Source organism: Cyrtonyx montezumae, unplaced genomic scaffold (assembly GCF_038088225.1).
Source record: "Cyrtonyx montezumae isolate F1298 unplaced genomic scaffold, pur_monq_1.0 scaffold_15, whole genome shotgun sequence".
Taxonomy (NCBI): domain Eukaryota; kingdom Metazoa; phylum Chordata; class Aves; order Galliformes; family Odontophoridae; genus Cyrtonyx; species Cyrtonyx montezumae.
In genome coordinates, this window is record NW_027071881.1 from 9297700 (window position 1) to 9315676 (window position 17977).

Consider the following 17977-nt stretch of genomic DNA (forward strand, 5'->3'; position numbering starts at 1 on the left):
CAAAAATCTATCTGAAAGACAGCACAAATCCAACAACATAATCCAGAAGCCACAAGCCCTCCCAAGTATAAACTCTGCTTGGCACGGAAGCAAGCCAGGCAGCTCGTTATTCACTAATTAGTTATTAGATATGTCCAATGAAGAAAAGAATCTTTAACTCCTTTACCACATTCACTTGGTTTAAAGTACACTGTTGGGTTTTCTTGCTTTTTCTTACCATTTTCCTTTAATGCAATCACCAGCACCTCTCCTGCTGTATGCCCGGGGCTCCTAAATTACACATTGTTTTTCCCAGATGCACATTTTGTACAATACTTAACGTTACAGTCCCACACACTATTAAACCTCCAGCTTTCATCGGAAGCTGTGTACAATAAAACCACTGGGCTGAACTTGCTCAGGTGGTCTCATGCCACAGGCAGTTAAATGCTTCTCCTTACTGACTTCCCTCTGCAACTCCGCAGTCTTCTCCCCCAATTTTTCAACCAAAGCCACCCAAGGCGAGCAGCACACACAAGTGTCATACGCCAGATAAATTCTTCCTATAGACTCTCAAAAACAAATAGTCAGAAAGCCAGCTACACAAGTTTACTTTCAGCTTTCAAAACTCAAACGCAGCTGCACGCACTTCTGGATTTGAGAGTGATCTGTTGGTTTGGTTGGGCAGAAGAGCAGCAGCCGCTTCTGCTCCGTCCGCAGGTCCTCCCGAGGAAATGGCACCGAGCAGCAAAGCGCCTTTGTCCCAGCGTGGAGAGCAGCCCTGCAAGGAGGTCACTGCTCCAGCCAGCCCGACTTAAAGCTCATTGTTTCCTTGTGCTTGCAAAAGAATACCCTGTGGCCCAAAGAGCTCACAGCTCCATCAGAACTTGCTATCCAATGCTTATTAGTCTCCAAACGCATCTCTGAATTTATACAAAAGAAAACTTGCAAACAATGAAGGCAGAGATATACCCCCATCCATCACGACCACAGAACTGAAAGCTCAGCTCAAAACCAGCCTGAAGCCTGCACTTAATCCAAACGCTCTCCAGAAACACCACACAAATGTACTGCGGGAAAGAGCGTAACGAACACGAGTAACGAGGCAACCATCTCCCACCAGAACCAGAGAGGCCTCTGGTTTTCAGGCAGCGAACTGACCGGGACTCTGCAAGGAGACGGTGAACTGCAGGCACGGAGCAGCACAAAGCAGCTCTCCTGCAGCTCCACAGCCATGTGCTGATACACTTAAGACGCCATGCACTCCAGCTTTAAAAGCTCTCATTGCCAATTCCCTGTTTGAAACCTGAACTGCCTGGCAACAATGATTCTCTGTGTGCCTAAAATCCTATTATTGATCCTCCTACTTACCTTAGGCTGCGCTCGTCGGGGAAATGCAACTTTAGGGTCAATCTGAGGAAAAAGAAAGGAGAAATCAACAAGATAGCTTCTGTTGTCAGGCTGTTTTTTGTCTTTTTTCTTTTTTTAAAATCATTGAATTATTAATCCCTCATTTCTCAGGCTTACAGTTCAGCACAGTGGGTCCTACAACTACTCTGTAAGTGAGAGATCACACGCTGGGTTTGTCAGGGACTTTTTGGCAGAGGGGGGGGAGATGGGAACGGAGGAAGCAAACCTCTCTCCTGGGCACCCTGAGCACGGTCTGGTGGGCCACAACTGCTGCCATGCCCAAGGAGCCCTGCGTGGACCTCCAGGTGCTCTGCAGCAACACTGCATGCCGGCCCTGCCTGCGTACTCCAGAGGCTGCACAGAACGCCAGCGCTCCTGATCGAGCCCTACCCCGCTGGCCTCGACACCTGCACCCTCCTTCCGTTGGGTTTTGGGTTACTCTGGTCTTTGTTTTATTCCTCTGCTTCGTCAGCTGGCTAGCAGCACCAATGCAAAACTCTAAGGCAAATTGCTTCAGTTTTTCTTAGTTATTAGAGCTGAATTGTTAGGAGGACTGTGGGGCTATCCTTCATCACAATGCTCCTCGTGGATCTGGAACACTGTTTCCCCCCAAACAACAGATGAGCACTGAGCAACTACGAAGGAGCACTGTGAAGGTGGGGGGGAAAGAGAGGAGAGCAAAACAAAACACACAGGGACTCCGAGCCAGAAGAGACTCAGCTCTTTAAAGAAGATTTTCCACAAGAGTTACCTAAGTATTCCTGAATGAAGCAGGGACAAAAAAGGAGCAAGAAAATAAACGTGTGCATCTGGGTTTCGTCCCTCGCTCCCTTCAGATGCAGCACTGACACCCACAGCTCTGCACGAATTAAAAGTCACATCCACTTTGCAGTTCTAAAACGCCCATTCTGCAGTTTTAAAAGCAACTTTCACTCGGGGCATCTGCACCAACTGACTGCTCTCTACCTGTCAAAAATCACCTGCAAACAGAAAGCCACCACCATGACTGAAGGACTGGGTGGGAATAAAGGCAGTGCTCCAGTCCGAACTGCCATCTTCCAAAACCACTGCAAGGAAGCGCCTGCACGCTGCTGACTGCACCTGTGTTTTCCAGCAGCATCTGCATGCAGACGCAGTCCAAACAGACTACAGAAGGGTGTTTTGGAGCACTGAAGCCCACCTGGACGTGCACCTTGTGACTGCCTCCTGTGCTCTTTGGCTGCATAACAAACGCTAACCCTGATCACGTGAAGGCAGAGGCTTTCATGGCTTGGGGTTGGCTGCATCTCGCCCCCTGCAGCTACCCCTGAGCAAGGAGCTGTTCCCACTTGGTGCTGTTCTTCCTGCGGTGATCTCTCTGACAAATAACCTCTCCCAAAGAGAAGCTCTATTCAATTAATACATCACAACTGCAAACAGCGCCAGCATTTGAAGTGCAGCTGATCACTGATTTGTCTGCTTCAGATACAAATAGAACACACCTGAGAAATGAGTGATTGCGTGCCACTTTTTTTGTTCAAAAAGCATTAAAAAAGTAAACTTTTTTAAACTAGAAAGCTAACCTTTTTCATAGAGATTAACATTATCTACGAATACATCCAGCACTGACTAGCATCTGTCTACTGGGGCGATACAACAGGTATGGATGGCCCATGTGGGCTCCCAAAGGCAGAGGTGAGCGGGCACGTTCCCGCAGCCGCTTCCAAAGAGAAACTTCTTGCCAAAACAACACCAGTCCCACCAGGACAGCACAGTCCCACCGGCAGAAAGCAGAAAAGCCATTCAATTCTGCAGCAAACTGTGCGTTTCTGAAGGTCGGTCCAAAGAGCACAGAGCTCTCTGCACCACAGCAACAGCACCTCCTCAGCAACCGAGCTCTCCCTCGTGCAAACTTTCTGCCGAACACCAGAGGCACCCAGCACCCCACATGGCACATCCATACCTTTTGCATAACCCTGTCAGCTACTTCAACAACCAACAAAAAAAAAATCTCTACAAAAAAAAAAACACGTGATAATAAATGAGTTAGTTAGGTACAATTCTACTTACTGTATCTACAAGTCCTCTAGGAAATGACTATAATACTATTTCTGATATGAATGGCCATTACCTAAACAAAGCTTTTAACGTAACTGTAAACAAGAGCGACGTTTCCATGCCAATACCCAACCGATCTGCCTCCTGCGCTGAACGTTGAAACAGAGTCAAATGCTATGTTACACCGAGCAGTCACTGCAACGCGCCGACGACGAGCGGGCTGGGCCGGGCCGAGCCGTGCCCTGCGCTCCACAGCCCAGAGGGACTTCTTTTAGAATGGCCTCCATCGCTCCCACACGGTCGCACTGAGGCACGCTCGCCCTCGCCAAGCTTTCCACCCCTCCCCCCAAGCAAAGCAAACTAATACACCACAGGGACTCAGTGCCACAGCGGGGCAACGCTGGGGGAGGACGTAATTATGGACAGAGGAAGAGAGGGTGCCCTCCTGGCATTTTTTAAACTCTTGTTCAGATATTGTTTGCCGTTGTTCTTCCTAAACAATTTTGTCTTTAAAAACACACAGAGCGCGGCTGCACACCGAGCTCTGGTGACTTTAATCTCTGGAGCGCGGTCAGATCGGTGATTGCACCGTATCTGATTAAACCCCAAATCAAATTATCGAGGCACGCGGAGGCCGGGGCTGCGTGCTCGGACAGGCCCAGCAGAATCTGTCGGTCGGACTCGAGCATTACGTCCCACAGCTCCTTCCTGGGGGCTTCGTGCTTCACATGAACCCCGCTAAGCACCACGCGCCGTGCTGGGCCTGCTGACACTGCCCTCGGCACCGGCACACAGCGGATGCTCCAGCTCCTCAGGCAGGGCTGAGCCCCACGGCCCCGCCATCCCAGCACAGCCCTGCTCACATCGAGCGGCACCGGAGCAGAAATGACCTCTACCGGCGTCCTCCCCACGCCGCTGCCGGGCACAGCGCGGAGATGAGGTGTGGACCGCAAACTTCAGCCCCCGGCACAGCCCTGGGTGTGTGTGTGTGGGGGGCGGGGGGGGGCGGACACAGCACTGAAAAGCCGCGGCGTGGGGGAAGGGGGGAATTCCCCTGGGCTTTTGTTTTTCTTTCAAACGTTCATTAGAAAAAATAAAAAAAAATAGATCAGTTGAATAATGTCACGTTATCCACCGGAGAGCAACTGTAGCAATAAAGCTTCTTAGAAACAGCCAACCGGGGCTCGCGCAGCCCTCCTCCCCTCCGCGATCAACGCGTGAATGCCACGGAGACCCCCGACCGAGGGCTCCGGGAGCGGCCCCAGCACAGGGGACGGGGCGGCTGCGGGCGGCCCCGGGACGGACGGGGCCATCACCCATCGCCCCACGCGAAGTTCCCCTCAGGAAACCTTCTGCAGCGCAACGCCACAAAAAAGTTACGTCTCACCCTGGGATTTTTTTCAATGTCATCGCTCGACAGAACGTGAGGCGGTGGGGAGGAGCCAGCGGCCGGCAGGGACAATTCGGGTTAAAGCGGAAAAAAAATTAAAAAAAATTAAAAAAGGAAAATAAAATCAAAAAGTTGCCGCTTTCGCGAGTTGGAGCCGAGTCCGGAGCGGCGCCGGGGACGGCCACCTACCGTCTTGGAGTCCAGCTCGTGGTGCGGCTGGGCCAGCACCTTGTCCACGCTGCCCGGGTCCGCGAACGTCACGAAGCCGAAGCCTCTGCCGAGACAAAGAGCGGAGACGGGCGGGGGGCGATGAGCACCGGGGGAACCGCAGCGCCCGCAACGCCGCTTTGTTCCGCGGGGCGGCCCCGGGCCGGGCCGCAAAGTTTTGACGGGGGGGAGGGCGGAGAGGGGGATGGGGGGAGGGAGGGGGGGGGAAGGAAAGGGGGAGGGAGGGAGAGAGGGGGCGGCTTACCTGGAGCGCTTGGTGGTGGGGTCCCGCATGACCATGCACTCCCGGATCTCCCCGAATTTGCTGAAGTAGTCGCGGAGGCTGTCTGCGGGGAGAGGAGAGCGGGGGGCAGCGCGGGCGCGGAGGGGGGGCGGGGGGGCGGGCGCGGCGCCTACCTGGGGAGGTCTGCCAGCTGAGGCCGCCGATGAACATCTTGCTGGGGGGAGAGAGCGGAGCGGGGCTCAGCGCCGGGCCGCCATCGGCCATTTTGACGGGGCACGGCGCGGAGCGGGGCCGGGGGGGGGCCCCCCCGCCCGCACACTTACCCGGGGTCGTGCTGCGCCTCGCCGGGGCCGCCCGAGGTCGCCTGGCTCCCGTCCGCCTCCATGGCCGCGCGGAGCCCGCAGCGATCCGCGCCGAGCGAGAGACCCCCCCCCCCCCCGCCCGCCGCTGCCGCCCCCCCGGCCCGGCCCGGCTCGCTGCGGTTCCGCTCCGCTCCCCTCCTTCCCTTCCCTTCCCTACCCTTCCCCCCTCCTCCTCCTCCTCCTCCTCCTCCTCCTCCCTCCGCTACCGGAGGACCTCACTGGAGCGGCGCCGGGGAAGCGGCCAAGATCCGTCACACGTGGGCTCGGCTTAGCTCAGCGCCGCGCGTCCCGCCCCCCCCGCCACCATCCTCTCCTCCCTCCATCCCGCGCGCCGCGCCGCCCCCCCGCCCGCGCGCCACGGGGCGGGGCCGCCGCCGTCGCGTGGCCCTGCGTGACGTCACCGCCGCGCGCGCCCTCCCTCGCTCCGCGCGCGCCCCCGGCGCCGCAGCTCCCCCGGGCGCGTGCCCGGCAGCGCTGGGCTTGTTCCGCTCGGCCCGTGGGTTGAGGGAGCGCCGCTCCGCGAGGGCGGGCGCGGGATGGGGGGGAGGCGGCGCTTCACCCGTGACCGAACCCGCGAGCGGGCGGACGGGGCCCCGTGGGTGTCAATAACATCGCGGTGCCCCCGCTTGTCAGGGGCCGACATCCCGGCGCACCCCCACAGCGCCCACAGCGCCAGCGCTCCGCACCCCGGGGCCCCAAATGCTGCGCCCGCCGGTGACGCCCACCCCCGTCCGCTCCCACCCCGTGCTCTGCTCCTCTCGGGCCGCCCGTGCTGAGGACCCGAGTTCCCGACGGACTTCCAGGAGGAGCTAACGAACTGCAAACTTAACTTCTGCCGTCCCAAGCTGCGCAATTAAAAGTTGCAGTGTTAGTTCCGTTAACGAGGAAAGTTACCGATAGCAGCAGCAGCTTTGGGAACACCGCACCCCCGCGCAGCACCTGCCGCTCACAGCTGAGATCGGACACGCGGCCCTTGGGAATGGAGATGTGCGGGAAGCTTCGTAGGGCCGAGCAATGCCTGCCTCTCGCCCGCAGCACACGGGTCCTGGCAGCCCAAGTGTCTGAAATTCCTGACAAGTTTCTTCTGATCAGCACTCGGGCACTGCCACAGCTGCCCACGGCGCGGGGGTCACCGCCCCTCCTCGTGTTCAGATCCACGGGTTGGACTTAGTGTTCGTGGTCTTTTCCATGCCCAGCGGTTCTGTGACTCCATGAAATACAGATGTTGGGCTGCCAAACCAGGGAGCAGCGTTGGGGGGCACTGAGTTTGGGAAGGACACTGCCCCGCACCCTCCGACAGCTCCGCACGCGGCCGCGCCACGGAGCAATCTGCATTTATGTGCTGTGTGCGCTATAAATTCAGTGTCATAATAAAAAGGATCTAAATCTTTACTGAATAATTCATTTCCGTGCATGGGGAAGAAATAATGACTTATATTATATTCCATCTATCATTTAATAAGTTCTTGAGATTGATCGGCCGGTGGGCTTCGGAGGTCCCTGATCACTAACGGCGCGCTGCGGGCTGGCCTGCTGCTGCTCGGCCACGGCCCCACCTGACAAATGTTATTTGGACAGCTTTACGGAGGGGCAATGCACGGGGGAGCTGCCAGGAAATCAGAGATGGTTTAAAATGCAGAATATGTCATTGCAAACAATTGCTGCGTTGCTGCCTCTCTGCAGAACCGCTCCCCCTGAGGCAGAGGGGCCCTGGGGGCCCACGTGGGCACAGACTGCAAAGTGCCCACAGCTTCGGTTGCAGTACCCACAGGCAGAAGTTCAACAGGGAGCAGACCAGTTTTGGTTTTGCTTTTTAAGGCTCTCTGTCCCTTGACAACCAACTGCAGCTCCTGATGGTGAGCACGACCCAGCTGCCAGCCCCGCTGCCAGCTGCCAACTGGGACGGGAGGGAACGGCCTCACCTTGCTCCAGGGGAGGGTCAGGATGGGTATTAGGAAACGTTTCTTTGACAGTAGAGAGGTCAGGTGCTGGAACACACTGCCCGGAGAGTGCTGGGTCACCGTCCTCAGAGGTGTTCAAGAAACATTCAGATGTGGCACCGAGGGACACGGCTTAGGGGGAAACATCGGCGGTGGGTGGACGGTTGGACAGGATGACCTTGGAGGTCTTTTCCAGCCTTGGTGGTTCTATGATTCAAACACAGCAGCAGAACCCTGCCCTGCCCTTGGCCGAGGGTCGCAGGTGAGTGAGGAGGATCCTCTGCCAGGAACAAACCAACCAAAGCCACTGAGTTGGGCTGCAGCGTGAAGGAGGACAGGAAAGGACAGCGTGCAGCTCCTGCACTCAATGGGCTGTGCCAGAGCTGTCACCGTGCTCACACTGCTGCAGATGTGGCTCCACGCGTCGGGGGGAGAATGAAGCTTTTCTCAGCGGCGGTTCCAGATCTGCATCAGGTTATTTCAGCATCTTGCTAATGAAGACATGGCGCTGACCTTATTAAAATCATTGGGATTTTCATCTTAATTGCAAGAGCATCATTTTTTTTTCAACTGTTTCAAAAGAAGAATAAAAACCAAATATTATCAGGCCCATCTTTTAGATGATAAGGAAGGGGGGAAGAGAGCTTGGTGAGGAAAGATTTCAAAGCTTGCTTTGTTTTCGTCAGCTTTGAAATCAACAGACAGCGCTGAGAACTCTGTTTTTCAGAACTACAGTGTTTAATTCTATTTACTACTTCCAGGCAGTGTTGTCTGTGTGCACCAGGAAAGCCAAGCAGATGGCTTTAAAGAAAAGCTCCCGCTCTTTTCAGACGTGTCCTTTCTCCTGCAGGCAGGAGTGCAGGGTACAGATCAATTAAGCTAAAAACAAAAACAGCACAGGACCTTCCCCGACTGCAGCTCCTGAAGCCCCTGGGCAGTGCCACAGCCTTTTGCTGCCACTGCATCCTTGGAGATGCACTTCTTGGGCCACATCCGTGGCCTGAGCTGTGCCAGGAATCCAGCTGCCTTCCCTCTCCTGAAATGAGGCTCTACCTTACTTTTCTACTTGATTAACTGTTAGTAAAGGCCTTTGAGATCCTCTGATAAACTGTTCCAAAGGTCCAAACTAATATTATTAACTGTGAATCTTTTCCTATAAATAATTTCCAGAAGCAGATCAATGCTACAACTGAGTCAATGGTTTCACTGGATTCATTTCTTCCTGTTACTCCTGGAATATTTTTTTTCCTGTAGCCACTAATCAATTATGATGATAAAACTGCCCTGGAACACCCCCAGAATAAAGACAAACAGTGTGCATTATCAGAGCCTGGCGATGTGCGTGGCATCAGAGATGCGTTACGTTCTCTGTGGCACATTTGTTTTCCCCTATAGACTGTTAAAAAAGGAGGCACAGTAAATGAATGGTCTGGATGTAACACAGCATTAATTCCCTGACCTTCTGCATTGAGTGAGTAAGAATCTCAATCTCAATTATTCCTTTCATGATGGAATCTGAAATAGACACAGCGAGTCCTCACATTCTTGCTCAAAACCAGGAGAGGTGGAATGAGTCGAGCCAGCCCGATCATTTGGCACTGAAACCACATTCATTATCAGCTCCGTGTCATTCAAAAAAATTGATTGTAGGAGAAAGCAAGAGCATCCAAGGAGAACTACTGCAGAACGTGTCGGTATAGATACGAGCACACCTGTACGTACACAATACGCACTTTAAAATTCACAAATCTGAAGCTGAATTAGGGGCAGGGAAAGCAAGTTGCTCCCAGGAGGGCATCGTTGCTGTATGTTTCCAACCAGCAGAGCAAAGCTGCTGCAGAACACTGACAGGTCAGAGCCCCAGAGCCACTCTGCAGATGGAGGGGACGTCCGGAGTGCCCCGGCCATGGAGCGGCCGAGGCTGCGACACCTCGGCAGAGCACAGAGCTGGCAGCACACAGGGACAGGGCAGCAGGGGCAGAACGGGCAGAGATCATTCCACAGGACGCAGTTATGTCCTGCACTCCCCTTTGGCACAACCTGTTGCTGTTGCTCACCTCTCTGTGCTCGCCGTGGTGCGTGGCACGGCTGTACGCGGCCTCCGAACGCATCTCAGATTCCAGCAGTGTACGTCAGGAAGAAATGTGCCTTCTAAATGTAGCCATAACTACAGTAAAACACCACAATTGAATATAAACAGCATCACGATGGAGTCACAGGTCGCAGAAGCACAAAGAGCTGGGCAGACAGGCCCAGTGCCCGCTCGCTGCACCCTGCTCATAGAGCTGTGCCCCACGGCCCTCCGCACAGCACAGCTGCAGAAGCCCGCACCCTGCTCTGCTCATCCTGTTCCTGCCAGTCCCTGTCCCCCCCAGGGATGTCCCATGGCTCAGAGCACCCTTTCTCACCATGCCCATTCTTTGTTCTCTACCCTCATTTCAGAAATTCCTCGTCCTGAAGCACCTGCTGCCCTCAGATTTAAAGCCCTGATGCTCCAGCTGCCCAGGCCCCACATTCTGCTCTGGCTCCGGGGCTGCCATCAGATTAACTCCCTCATTCTGAATCAGCTGAAGCAGAGGTTAATGCCGAGCTTGTGCTCGCACCTTTGCTGAATCAGAGCTTTGCCAACTTCCTGCTTTATTTATTGAGCTTTTCGAGGCTGCGAAGCAGAGATGGCAAGGATCTACCTTGAACCTCCCCCGGGACTTCGTGTGATGGAGAGCAGAGGCTGCAAACGTTGCACGGCCTCTGCTGCACGAGGAGCAGCTTCATGAAGATTCATGTCTTTCATATTGTTCTATAAAATTAAAGTGCAATGGAAAGTCACTCTTGAGGAAGTGAAGATCTACTACAGTAGTATACATGTAAACATAATTAAGCAACGAGTCCTGATCTACCTGTCCCTTCCTGGCCAAAGTTCAGCTGGAGTTTTTGTCAATGGTAAGATCGAGCTATACAAATAGTTCAAGCTGACTTTAGGAAAGCAAAACCCATAAAAGCAATTTTGTGTGACAAAATCAATAGCAACACTGGGCCCTTTGTTTCTCCTTCTGCACCCCCACCTGCCACACTTGGTCGCAGTACCCCCGAGGAGTGCACAGAGCTGTGCACAGCCCCCAGACCACAGAGCAGAGCTCACACGAGGAGTGCTGAGCTGCGGAGTGCTCGCTCCCAGTGACTCAGAACCCCCCATGGGTTACTCTGACCGGATGAGGAGCCAGCTCTCCCACTCCAGCTCAGCGCTGCATTCGGTGCTGTGTATCCTCCAGGAGGTGACACGAGGCCAGACCAACACCGGCAGGGACACACTGCCCCACAGCCCCGAGCTGCCACCATCCCACGGAGCCACGACACTTCTCCCACCCAGTGTGTGAGCAGCCCCCCAAATCCAGCACAGAAAGGACTGTGCCCTCCCACACCGTGCAGGAGCTGCCCGGCCTCACACCAACGCCTGCATCGCCTCGAGCAGACCCAGCTCAGCCGTGGGGCCGCGGTGTGAGCACCCCCAAGTCCGCTTAAGCCTCATCAGCACAGGTCGGTTATACATCTAATTGGCTGGAAATACGAGGTGGGTGCTCATGGCTTTTTGAGCAGCCACAATTACAAATGTGCAGCATTCACACTTAGGGACCAGTGGTGGTAGCTCAGTAAAACCAAGCTGCTTTTAAGCTGAACTGGGAGTATCACTGTGGCACGGATATTCAGAGCCTTCCCGAGTCCCTGGGCGGGGAGCGACTTCCTAAAAATGCTGTTTTTTGCCTTTTCTTTTTGTTTAAAGTAAATGCACAGTCTCTGAAGCTCCAAGGAAAGAACTTGAAAAATGTGACCTCTGGGCTTTGATATGAGACAACAAATAGAAGTAATCTAGAGGACGATCCCTTCAAACAGTGTGCGTGGTCAATGGACAAAGGACGACGTGTTTTGCTTGGAGGCCAAGGCTGGCAGCAGCCTCGTACATCATCTGTAAAAATACCAATGGGAAAACGTGGCACAGCCAAAATGCTGTGGCACACAGCATGCTGCCCGGGGCTGCGTCCCCCCACGCTCAGAGCCACGGTACGGGCACTGCCCCTCTGTGGTGCTGCTGTTCCCGGCAGTGCCGGAGCACTTTGCTCACGGAGCCGTGGCTGTGTGAGGTGGTGCTCCAGGAGGGGACGTTCATTCACGTGGCACCTGAGAGCACTTCAGCTGCATCCCTCAGAATCAGCATCCGCAGATCACTCGGGATCCGTGCCTGTGGGCCCACGCTACTTCTAATAAGGATGCTCTTCCAACAGTAGGAAACAACACTTGAACGTTTGGGTGATCCTGAGCTGGAATGGACGAAGCCTCCTGGACCTGCTCTCACTGGGTCCTCTCGGAGCCATACATCATTACAGCGCTGTCGCCCTCATGATGTATTGTGTAATGCATCATCAGAGCAGCACTGCTCCAGTGATGCATTGCTCTTCACACAGCGTTAGGCTCTCAGCAGCCGAACGTCCACCAGCAAGAACACGCTCAGGACAGCCAGTACATTTTAATTTATTATTTTCAGAAACTTTTGGACACTTGCACTGTTGGCTCTGACAGCTCAGGTCAGCTGCTGAACACAGGCCCTGCTCCAGCCCCGCTGTGAGCACCTCAAGAGCAGGGGATGGGCAGCAACGGCTATCAGAGCTCCATCCCATTGAAGTCTTCTCCTTCCTTGAGTTGCATGGAAGTTGCAAAACCTCACAGTTACTTCTCGCCCCTTTTTGCTCACCTGCTATGGCTGCAGGAGGGGAAATGCAAACGGTTGGTCAGCTGGAAAAACCGAGCAGCCGCCCCACGCTCTATCGATGCATATGGGTACGTATTGGCACATGTGTGTTTAATTATAATTACTTCTTTTCAGCAGCAAGCAATGCGTCTGTTGCAACCAGAAATGATTTTGCTATTTCAACGCTAGGAAATCTGCAAGTCAAAGGTGAGGGAATGACTGCACGGAGCAGCTAATATTAAAAAATCACAATCTGGCAGCCGGCAGCAGCCCGCGATTGCTGGCAGAGCGGGATTGCCAATCATTTTTATACCTCTGCACTTTAAATAGCAATAATGTGTTGAATGTGAAATTGCCTGTGCTGATGTGGTTTGCTTCGCGCTATTAAAATACAAGCGTCGGGACACACATTACACATTTGTGATTCCTCTGAGACATTGTTGGGGGAAAAATACAAACTCCACGAGAAAATTGAGGGGGAATTAAGAGGCAAAGTGGGAGGGAGAAGTGGCCAACCAGGTCACTGAGAGATCGCGAGTGCACAGAAAGGAAACAGGGAGAACATTGTTCGGTGCATCTGGACACGGCCAGGAAACAGCAATTACTGCAGAGTCACTGGGGCACATTAAGCGACGGAGATTATTTCCGATAGCGTTTATCCCTTATTTGATTTCCATTTGTTTTCTTCTGCCTTCACCCATTCCGGAGCGATGCTTGGCCCGTTCCGGTGCCAGGCACTGCTGTGCTTTGCTCCAGAGACAGAGGCACAGAGCAGTGGAGACAGGAGGCACAGCCCTCGGCACAGTGCTCCCAGCACACTCTTCCCTGCCAGCAGATCCGGGGCTTTCCAGGAGCACGGCAGCTTTGCCTGGACAAGGACACAGAGTGCTGTACTTGTGGCCACGCGCAGCTCTGAATCTCCATAGGAGCCTTTTGTGCCCTGAATCGGGAAGCCATTACACCTTCTGACAACCACATAACTCTTTGGGGATGAACAGGTCCCTCAATGTATGATTTTACAGCGTTATTTATGTATAAGTACCCACATATAATGCATATCTGTATGAAAAAGTACCCGAGCCATCCCTGCATAAGCAGCTATACTCCTGAAAGGGGAAAAAATGATGATATATGCACGGCGTTATTTCCGTCCACCTAAGAAGCTACGGCACGATTCACTCATCTCCACCCTGCTTCCTGCTCTCTGCCCTCTCCTCTGTCTACGTACAAATAGCCATTCTTCAGCCACACATTCCAGGTGCCAAACTTCTGCAGAGTCTTTCAAGAATATGACATTCCTAGCTCAGACGTGGACAGACCATGGGATGAGGGCAAGTAACAAAAAAAACCCAGACCTTCAGTATTCTCAGTTGTGCTGTGAGCGGGCACAGCCGGGTCCCAGCAGCCACAACGTGGGGTCGGGGGGGGTGGGTGCAGGCAGAGCACTGGGAGGTTCATCAGCACACAGGGAACAAAGCAAAGAGATTTAAGGCCCTGTCATACCCGGGAGTTTTATTAGTTCTTCTGCAGCAGTTATAGAGCTGAATTTTTTATTATTATTTTTTAAGAGAATAGGCATCACGGTAAGGTCCTAGCAATAAAAAGTGCCAGAATGGAATAAAAACTGAAGTATCTCTGTTCATCATACTCACGGAGTGATGCTGTTGAACCAAGGTCACACCAGAGTAGAACACAAACCCACATTGCTCCGTCCCCTCTGCTGCTGTGGCTGAGCCCCACGGGCCGCCCCACTCCTCTCCCTCTACGCCATCAGCCTCACTCAAAGCACACAGCACAACATGATCAACATGGAAAGGCTGAGAAAATTAACTTTAAAATGTTAAATGCGAGGAACAAAGACTTGAGACGTGAGCTGGAAGATAATCACACTGAGAGAGGAGAGCTGCCCAGGAACTTGGGTGCAAAGGCACCGTGTTTACAGCGGCTGCGACGTGGAGGAGGTGGCAGGTGAGATATTGATTTGATAAGCAGATGAGTGAAATGCTGAGTGCATTGGAGATGCTGATGGAAAAAAAGGGATAGATGGAGAGACAGGAAAGCAAGAGAACAGCTGTGTACACTGAGATGCATGAGATGTTATGGAAAATAGAAGGTCACTGCGATCCATGAAATTCTCCAAAGAAATAGGAGAAGTGGAGATCGCAGAGAGACAGCAGATGTTTTCATGCCAAGACAATGATGGAACCGTAATTACAGCGGGATGGAGCATCCTGCATCGTCACAGCGACCAGGAGACAAAGCAAACCCCCAAAGCAGACACATCTGATTGGCAACTGACAAAGGCTACAGAAAGGTAATCAGCACTTGGCCCTTCCATTACTGCAGTCAGATGAGTGGAGGAGAGAGGGCACAGGGCACACGCACTGACCGGGAGGTCACCATGCTGTTGATGGGAACCCACGGGGCTGCCTGCGTCCTTCCCATGAGCTGCTGCCGGGGCTCAGGGGACCACAGCAGAGTCAGAAGGAGCATTTTTTTCCCCTCATTTCAGTGTGTTGGAGCCCAGGCACACAAGGATGGGGGCCAGGACACCCACACCAGCGTGGTGAGTGCTGCCTTGGGTCTGGGCTGTGTGCCCCAGTCCAGGGGCTACCCGAGCGTCACTGGGAAGGCAACTGCCCAGCTGGTATTACATTTACAGTACACAAAGGCATCTAAGGGAAGAAAACCCAGTGCTTGTGGGGACTGGAGCAGCACAGGACGCCATGGGAGGCAAAAAGAGCCCTCAAATGCACACGGATTGTGCGTGCCTGCATGAACACCGCCACGGGGCCTCAGTTTCTGACTCATCTGTGCAAGGACTTCTGCTTTTGCAAGCCAGTTCAGACAGCCTGCCCCTGAGCACAGGCAGCTGTCCTAGGAGGTATACAGCACTGGCTGCTGCTGGAAGGAAAACAAGAAGGCCTCGAGCTCTCGATATTTTTAGCAGGTGCCAAGATACACTTCCAAATACAAAAGTGACCACTGTTACAGTAAATCTGCAAAGTGCATTTAGATCCCAGGCTAAGGCAGCAGCTGGGACGAGCCAGCACAGCCCCGGCACTTCATTGCTTCCTACTGGAGATCTCTGAGCCTCCGTTTGCACTTGATTACCAAAACCAAAACCTTGCGTTCACGCTGTTTAAGCGTTCCACTAACAAAAATAAGCAAAATAAAGCCATTCCAGTGAGGGGCCGGACTCCGCGGAGCGAAAAGCAGCGCTTTATCAGCTCGGGTCCGGGCGCTGATAAGGACAAATCCGCGCGAGCAGTGATAGCGATGCGCGCGGGAGGGGCCGCTCCGGGGAAACGGAGCTCCGCAGCGCCGCGCACCGCTCCGCGCGGGGATCCTCCGCTGGAGCTCGAGTGCCCTCTGCCGCAGCCCACGGACGGACGGGACGCGGCCAGAGCCTCCGAGCCGCCCCGGGAAGGAGCCGGGCTGAGAGGAACCGGACGGGGTTTAACAGGAGCAAGTGTGGGGCGTTGCGCTTGGGGAGGAGCTACCCCGCCCTGGTGAGACCTCACCTGGAGTACTGTGTCCGGTTCTGGGCTCCCCGGTACAAAACGGGCAGGGATCTGCTGGAAAGAGTGCAGCGGAGGGTACAGAGATGATAACGGGCGTGGAACACCTCCCTTATGAGGAAAGGCTGAGGAATGGGGGCTGAGCCCCGGCAGGGACGGAGGGTCCCGCGGCTCCGTGTGGGGCAGCGCAGCCCCTCGAGCTCCGGCACTGCCCCATCTCTCGCTCCAGCCCCAGGTGCCGTACCCCCCCCCCGCCCCCCCCGTGCCCGACGCAGCTCCGATTTCCACCCGCGCTTTGCAGCGCTGCCGTCCGTCCCTCCCACGGGAGCCAACGCAACGCGGAGCTCCACGCGCTGCCCCCGCGCACCGACACAGCGATGCGATGCTCCCGCCGGATTCGGCAGCAAAGGAAAACAGATGGAAATTCATTTTTACTTTCATAGGAAATGAGCAACCATCAATAAAGGCTTCCACCCCCGAAGACGGAGCTCCATCTGCTCCAACGCGCGGCCCTGCGCTCCGGCCCGCCGACGGGAAGCCCTCCAGGAGGAAGCGACCCATCAGGCGTCTCCAGAGACCTCATTCATTTCGCCCGTAATAAAATTAGCGCTTTTCAAAGGGGAAAGCCCCTGAGAGCGGCTTCAGAGCCGCCCCTGGGCCGGGATCGGGCTCAGCTCCGCCGCCGGGGGCGGTCACGTCGGGGCTGTGCGGGTCACGGAGCGGCACCGCAGCGCCCGACCGCTCCTTTCCATCCCCCCCCCGCTTTACCGAGCGGCCCCGCCCGCCTCAGCCTGACCGTCCTCGGCCGCACCATCAAACCCCCAACCCCTTCTCGGGACCCCCGTCACCTCGGGGCTCCCACCCGGCACTGCACGCGGCCCCGGAGCCAACCTGACACGCAGCCCCAGCTCGAGGAAGGGAGCACCTGCTTGTTGCTCGCCCCCACCCCTTTGCTAATTTCACCCCCAGTGTTGCACTTAACTACAGCTTAAAGCACAAACACGGAACAGGAAGGCTGAGCCTGAGGGAAACAAAAGATGCAGAGGGCTCCCACAGCCACTGCTGCAGGTCGCTGACAGCCCCACGAAGGCAGGGAAGCATGAGGAGGAGCTGAGCTTCAGTCAGGTACAGTGAGTACATGTCCATCCCTGCGGGCACAGACCTGGAAGTCCAGGGCTACTTTCTCAAGGTCCTGAGAAGGAAAAACCACACTTCCAGGCTAACCTGCACTTGTTTGGAACCAACGACCACAGGCTGTGTCTTGCCTGCTTCTTTGGGATATGGGAGTAGCCACAGGAGATCTGTTTGCTTAGATCTAAAACTCCAAAAACTGCAGTGCCTGCACTACCTCGGGATGGCGATGCACCTCTGGATTGCCAGGCTAAACTGTATTCTGCATCTTTGACATCTAGAAAGACAACAGGCAGGCACTCGGCACCAGCCCCTGCAGCTGGGCAGAGCTGTGCACACTGCCAGCCCCACTGTGCTCAGGAGTGCTGCGAGGCAGTAACGTTAACCTGCCACCAACTTCTCACCTGGGAGACCACTCCCCACAGCAAAGCCATCCCTCAGCAGATGCTGGGCGTGACTGCAAGGATTGAGGAATCCCGTGAAATGAAACTCACCTGCTGCGGTGAGACGCAAGGAAGGACACGCTGCTGAACTCCACGAGCTTCCAAACATCTACACCTCCAAACATCAGACGCTCTGTCTCCTGTCACTCGCCTCAACAGCACCGAGGTGCAGCCTGCCATATCCACACACTGTGACTCCGCAATGAACCCAACAGACTGGTTTTAAACCTCGAGAGCAGGAAGACCGATGATCCTTTACACGGTCTGTAGATATGCGTGCACTCACAAAGGCTGAACACTTCGTTTTGTGCAGCCCCAGGAGTCAGCCCATTCAATGCCTTTGTTTCCCTTCCATTCAGAAAGCAAGGATACATCCTGCTGCCAAAAAATACTTGACCAATGGCAGGGTGCAGGTACAGACCATCTATACCAGTTCACACCATTGCTCTGCTTGCCTTGAGCAAAGAACCTGTCAACATTTTAAAGAGGAGGTTTTGTTTCTGCACCGCAGGACGACTCTCAAGCTTTGGGAGCTTTCAGCACACAATGGGGACCAAGCAGCTTCGAGTCCA

At 54.5% G+C, this 17977-nt stretch overlaps 1 protein-coding gene across 13 annotated transcripts in view; it reads right to left on the reverse strand.

The window, feature by feature from the left end:
- The window catches only part of MSI2 (musashi RNA binding protein 2), a 173163-nt gene extending 167472 nt beyond the window's left edge, over positions 1 to 5691 (reverse strand). For 12 of the 13 annotated variants that reach the window (XM_065732130.1, XM_065732129.1, XM_065732128.1 and 9 more), the window contains exons 1-5: positions 5591 to 5691; positions 5441 to 5481; positions 5289 to 5370; positions 5006 to 5090; positions 1351 to 1392 (exon numbers count right to left, since the gene is read on the reverse strand). In XM_065732130.1, coding sequence (XP_065588202.1) covers positions 1351 to 1392; positions 5006 to 5090; positions 5289 to 5370; positions 5441 to 5481; positions 5591 to 5652 — 312 coding nt within the window. In that variant the 5' untranslated portion in view covers positions 5653 to 5691. Of the gene's footprint in view, positions 1 to 1350; positions 1393 to 4813; positions 4930 to 5005; positions 5091 to 5288; positions 5371 to 5440; positions 5482 to 5590 lie in introns of those variants that run through there. The other variant, XM_065732131.1, reaches the window with a different exon arrangement.
- Positions 5692 to 17977: the final 12286 nt, after the last annotated feature.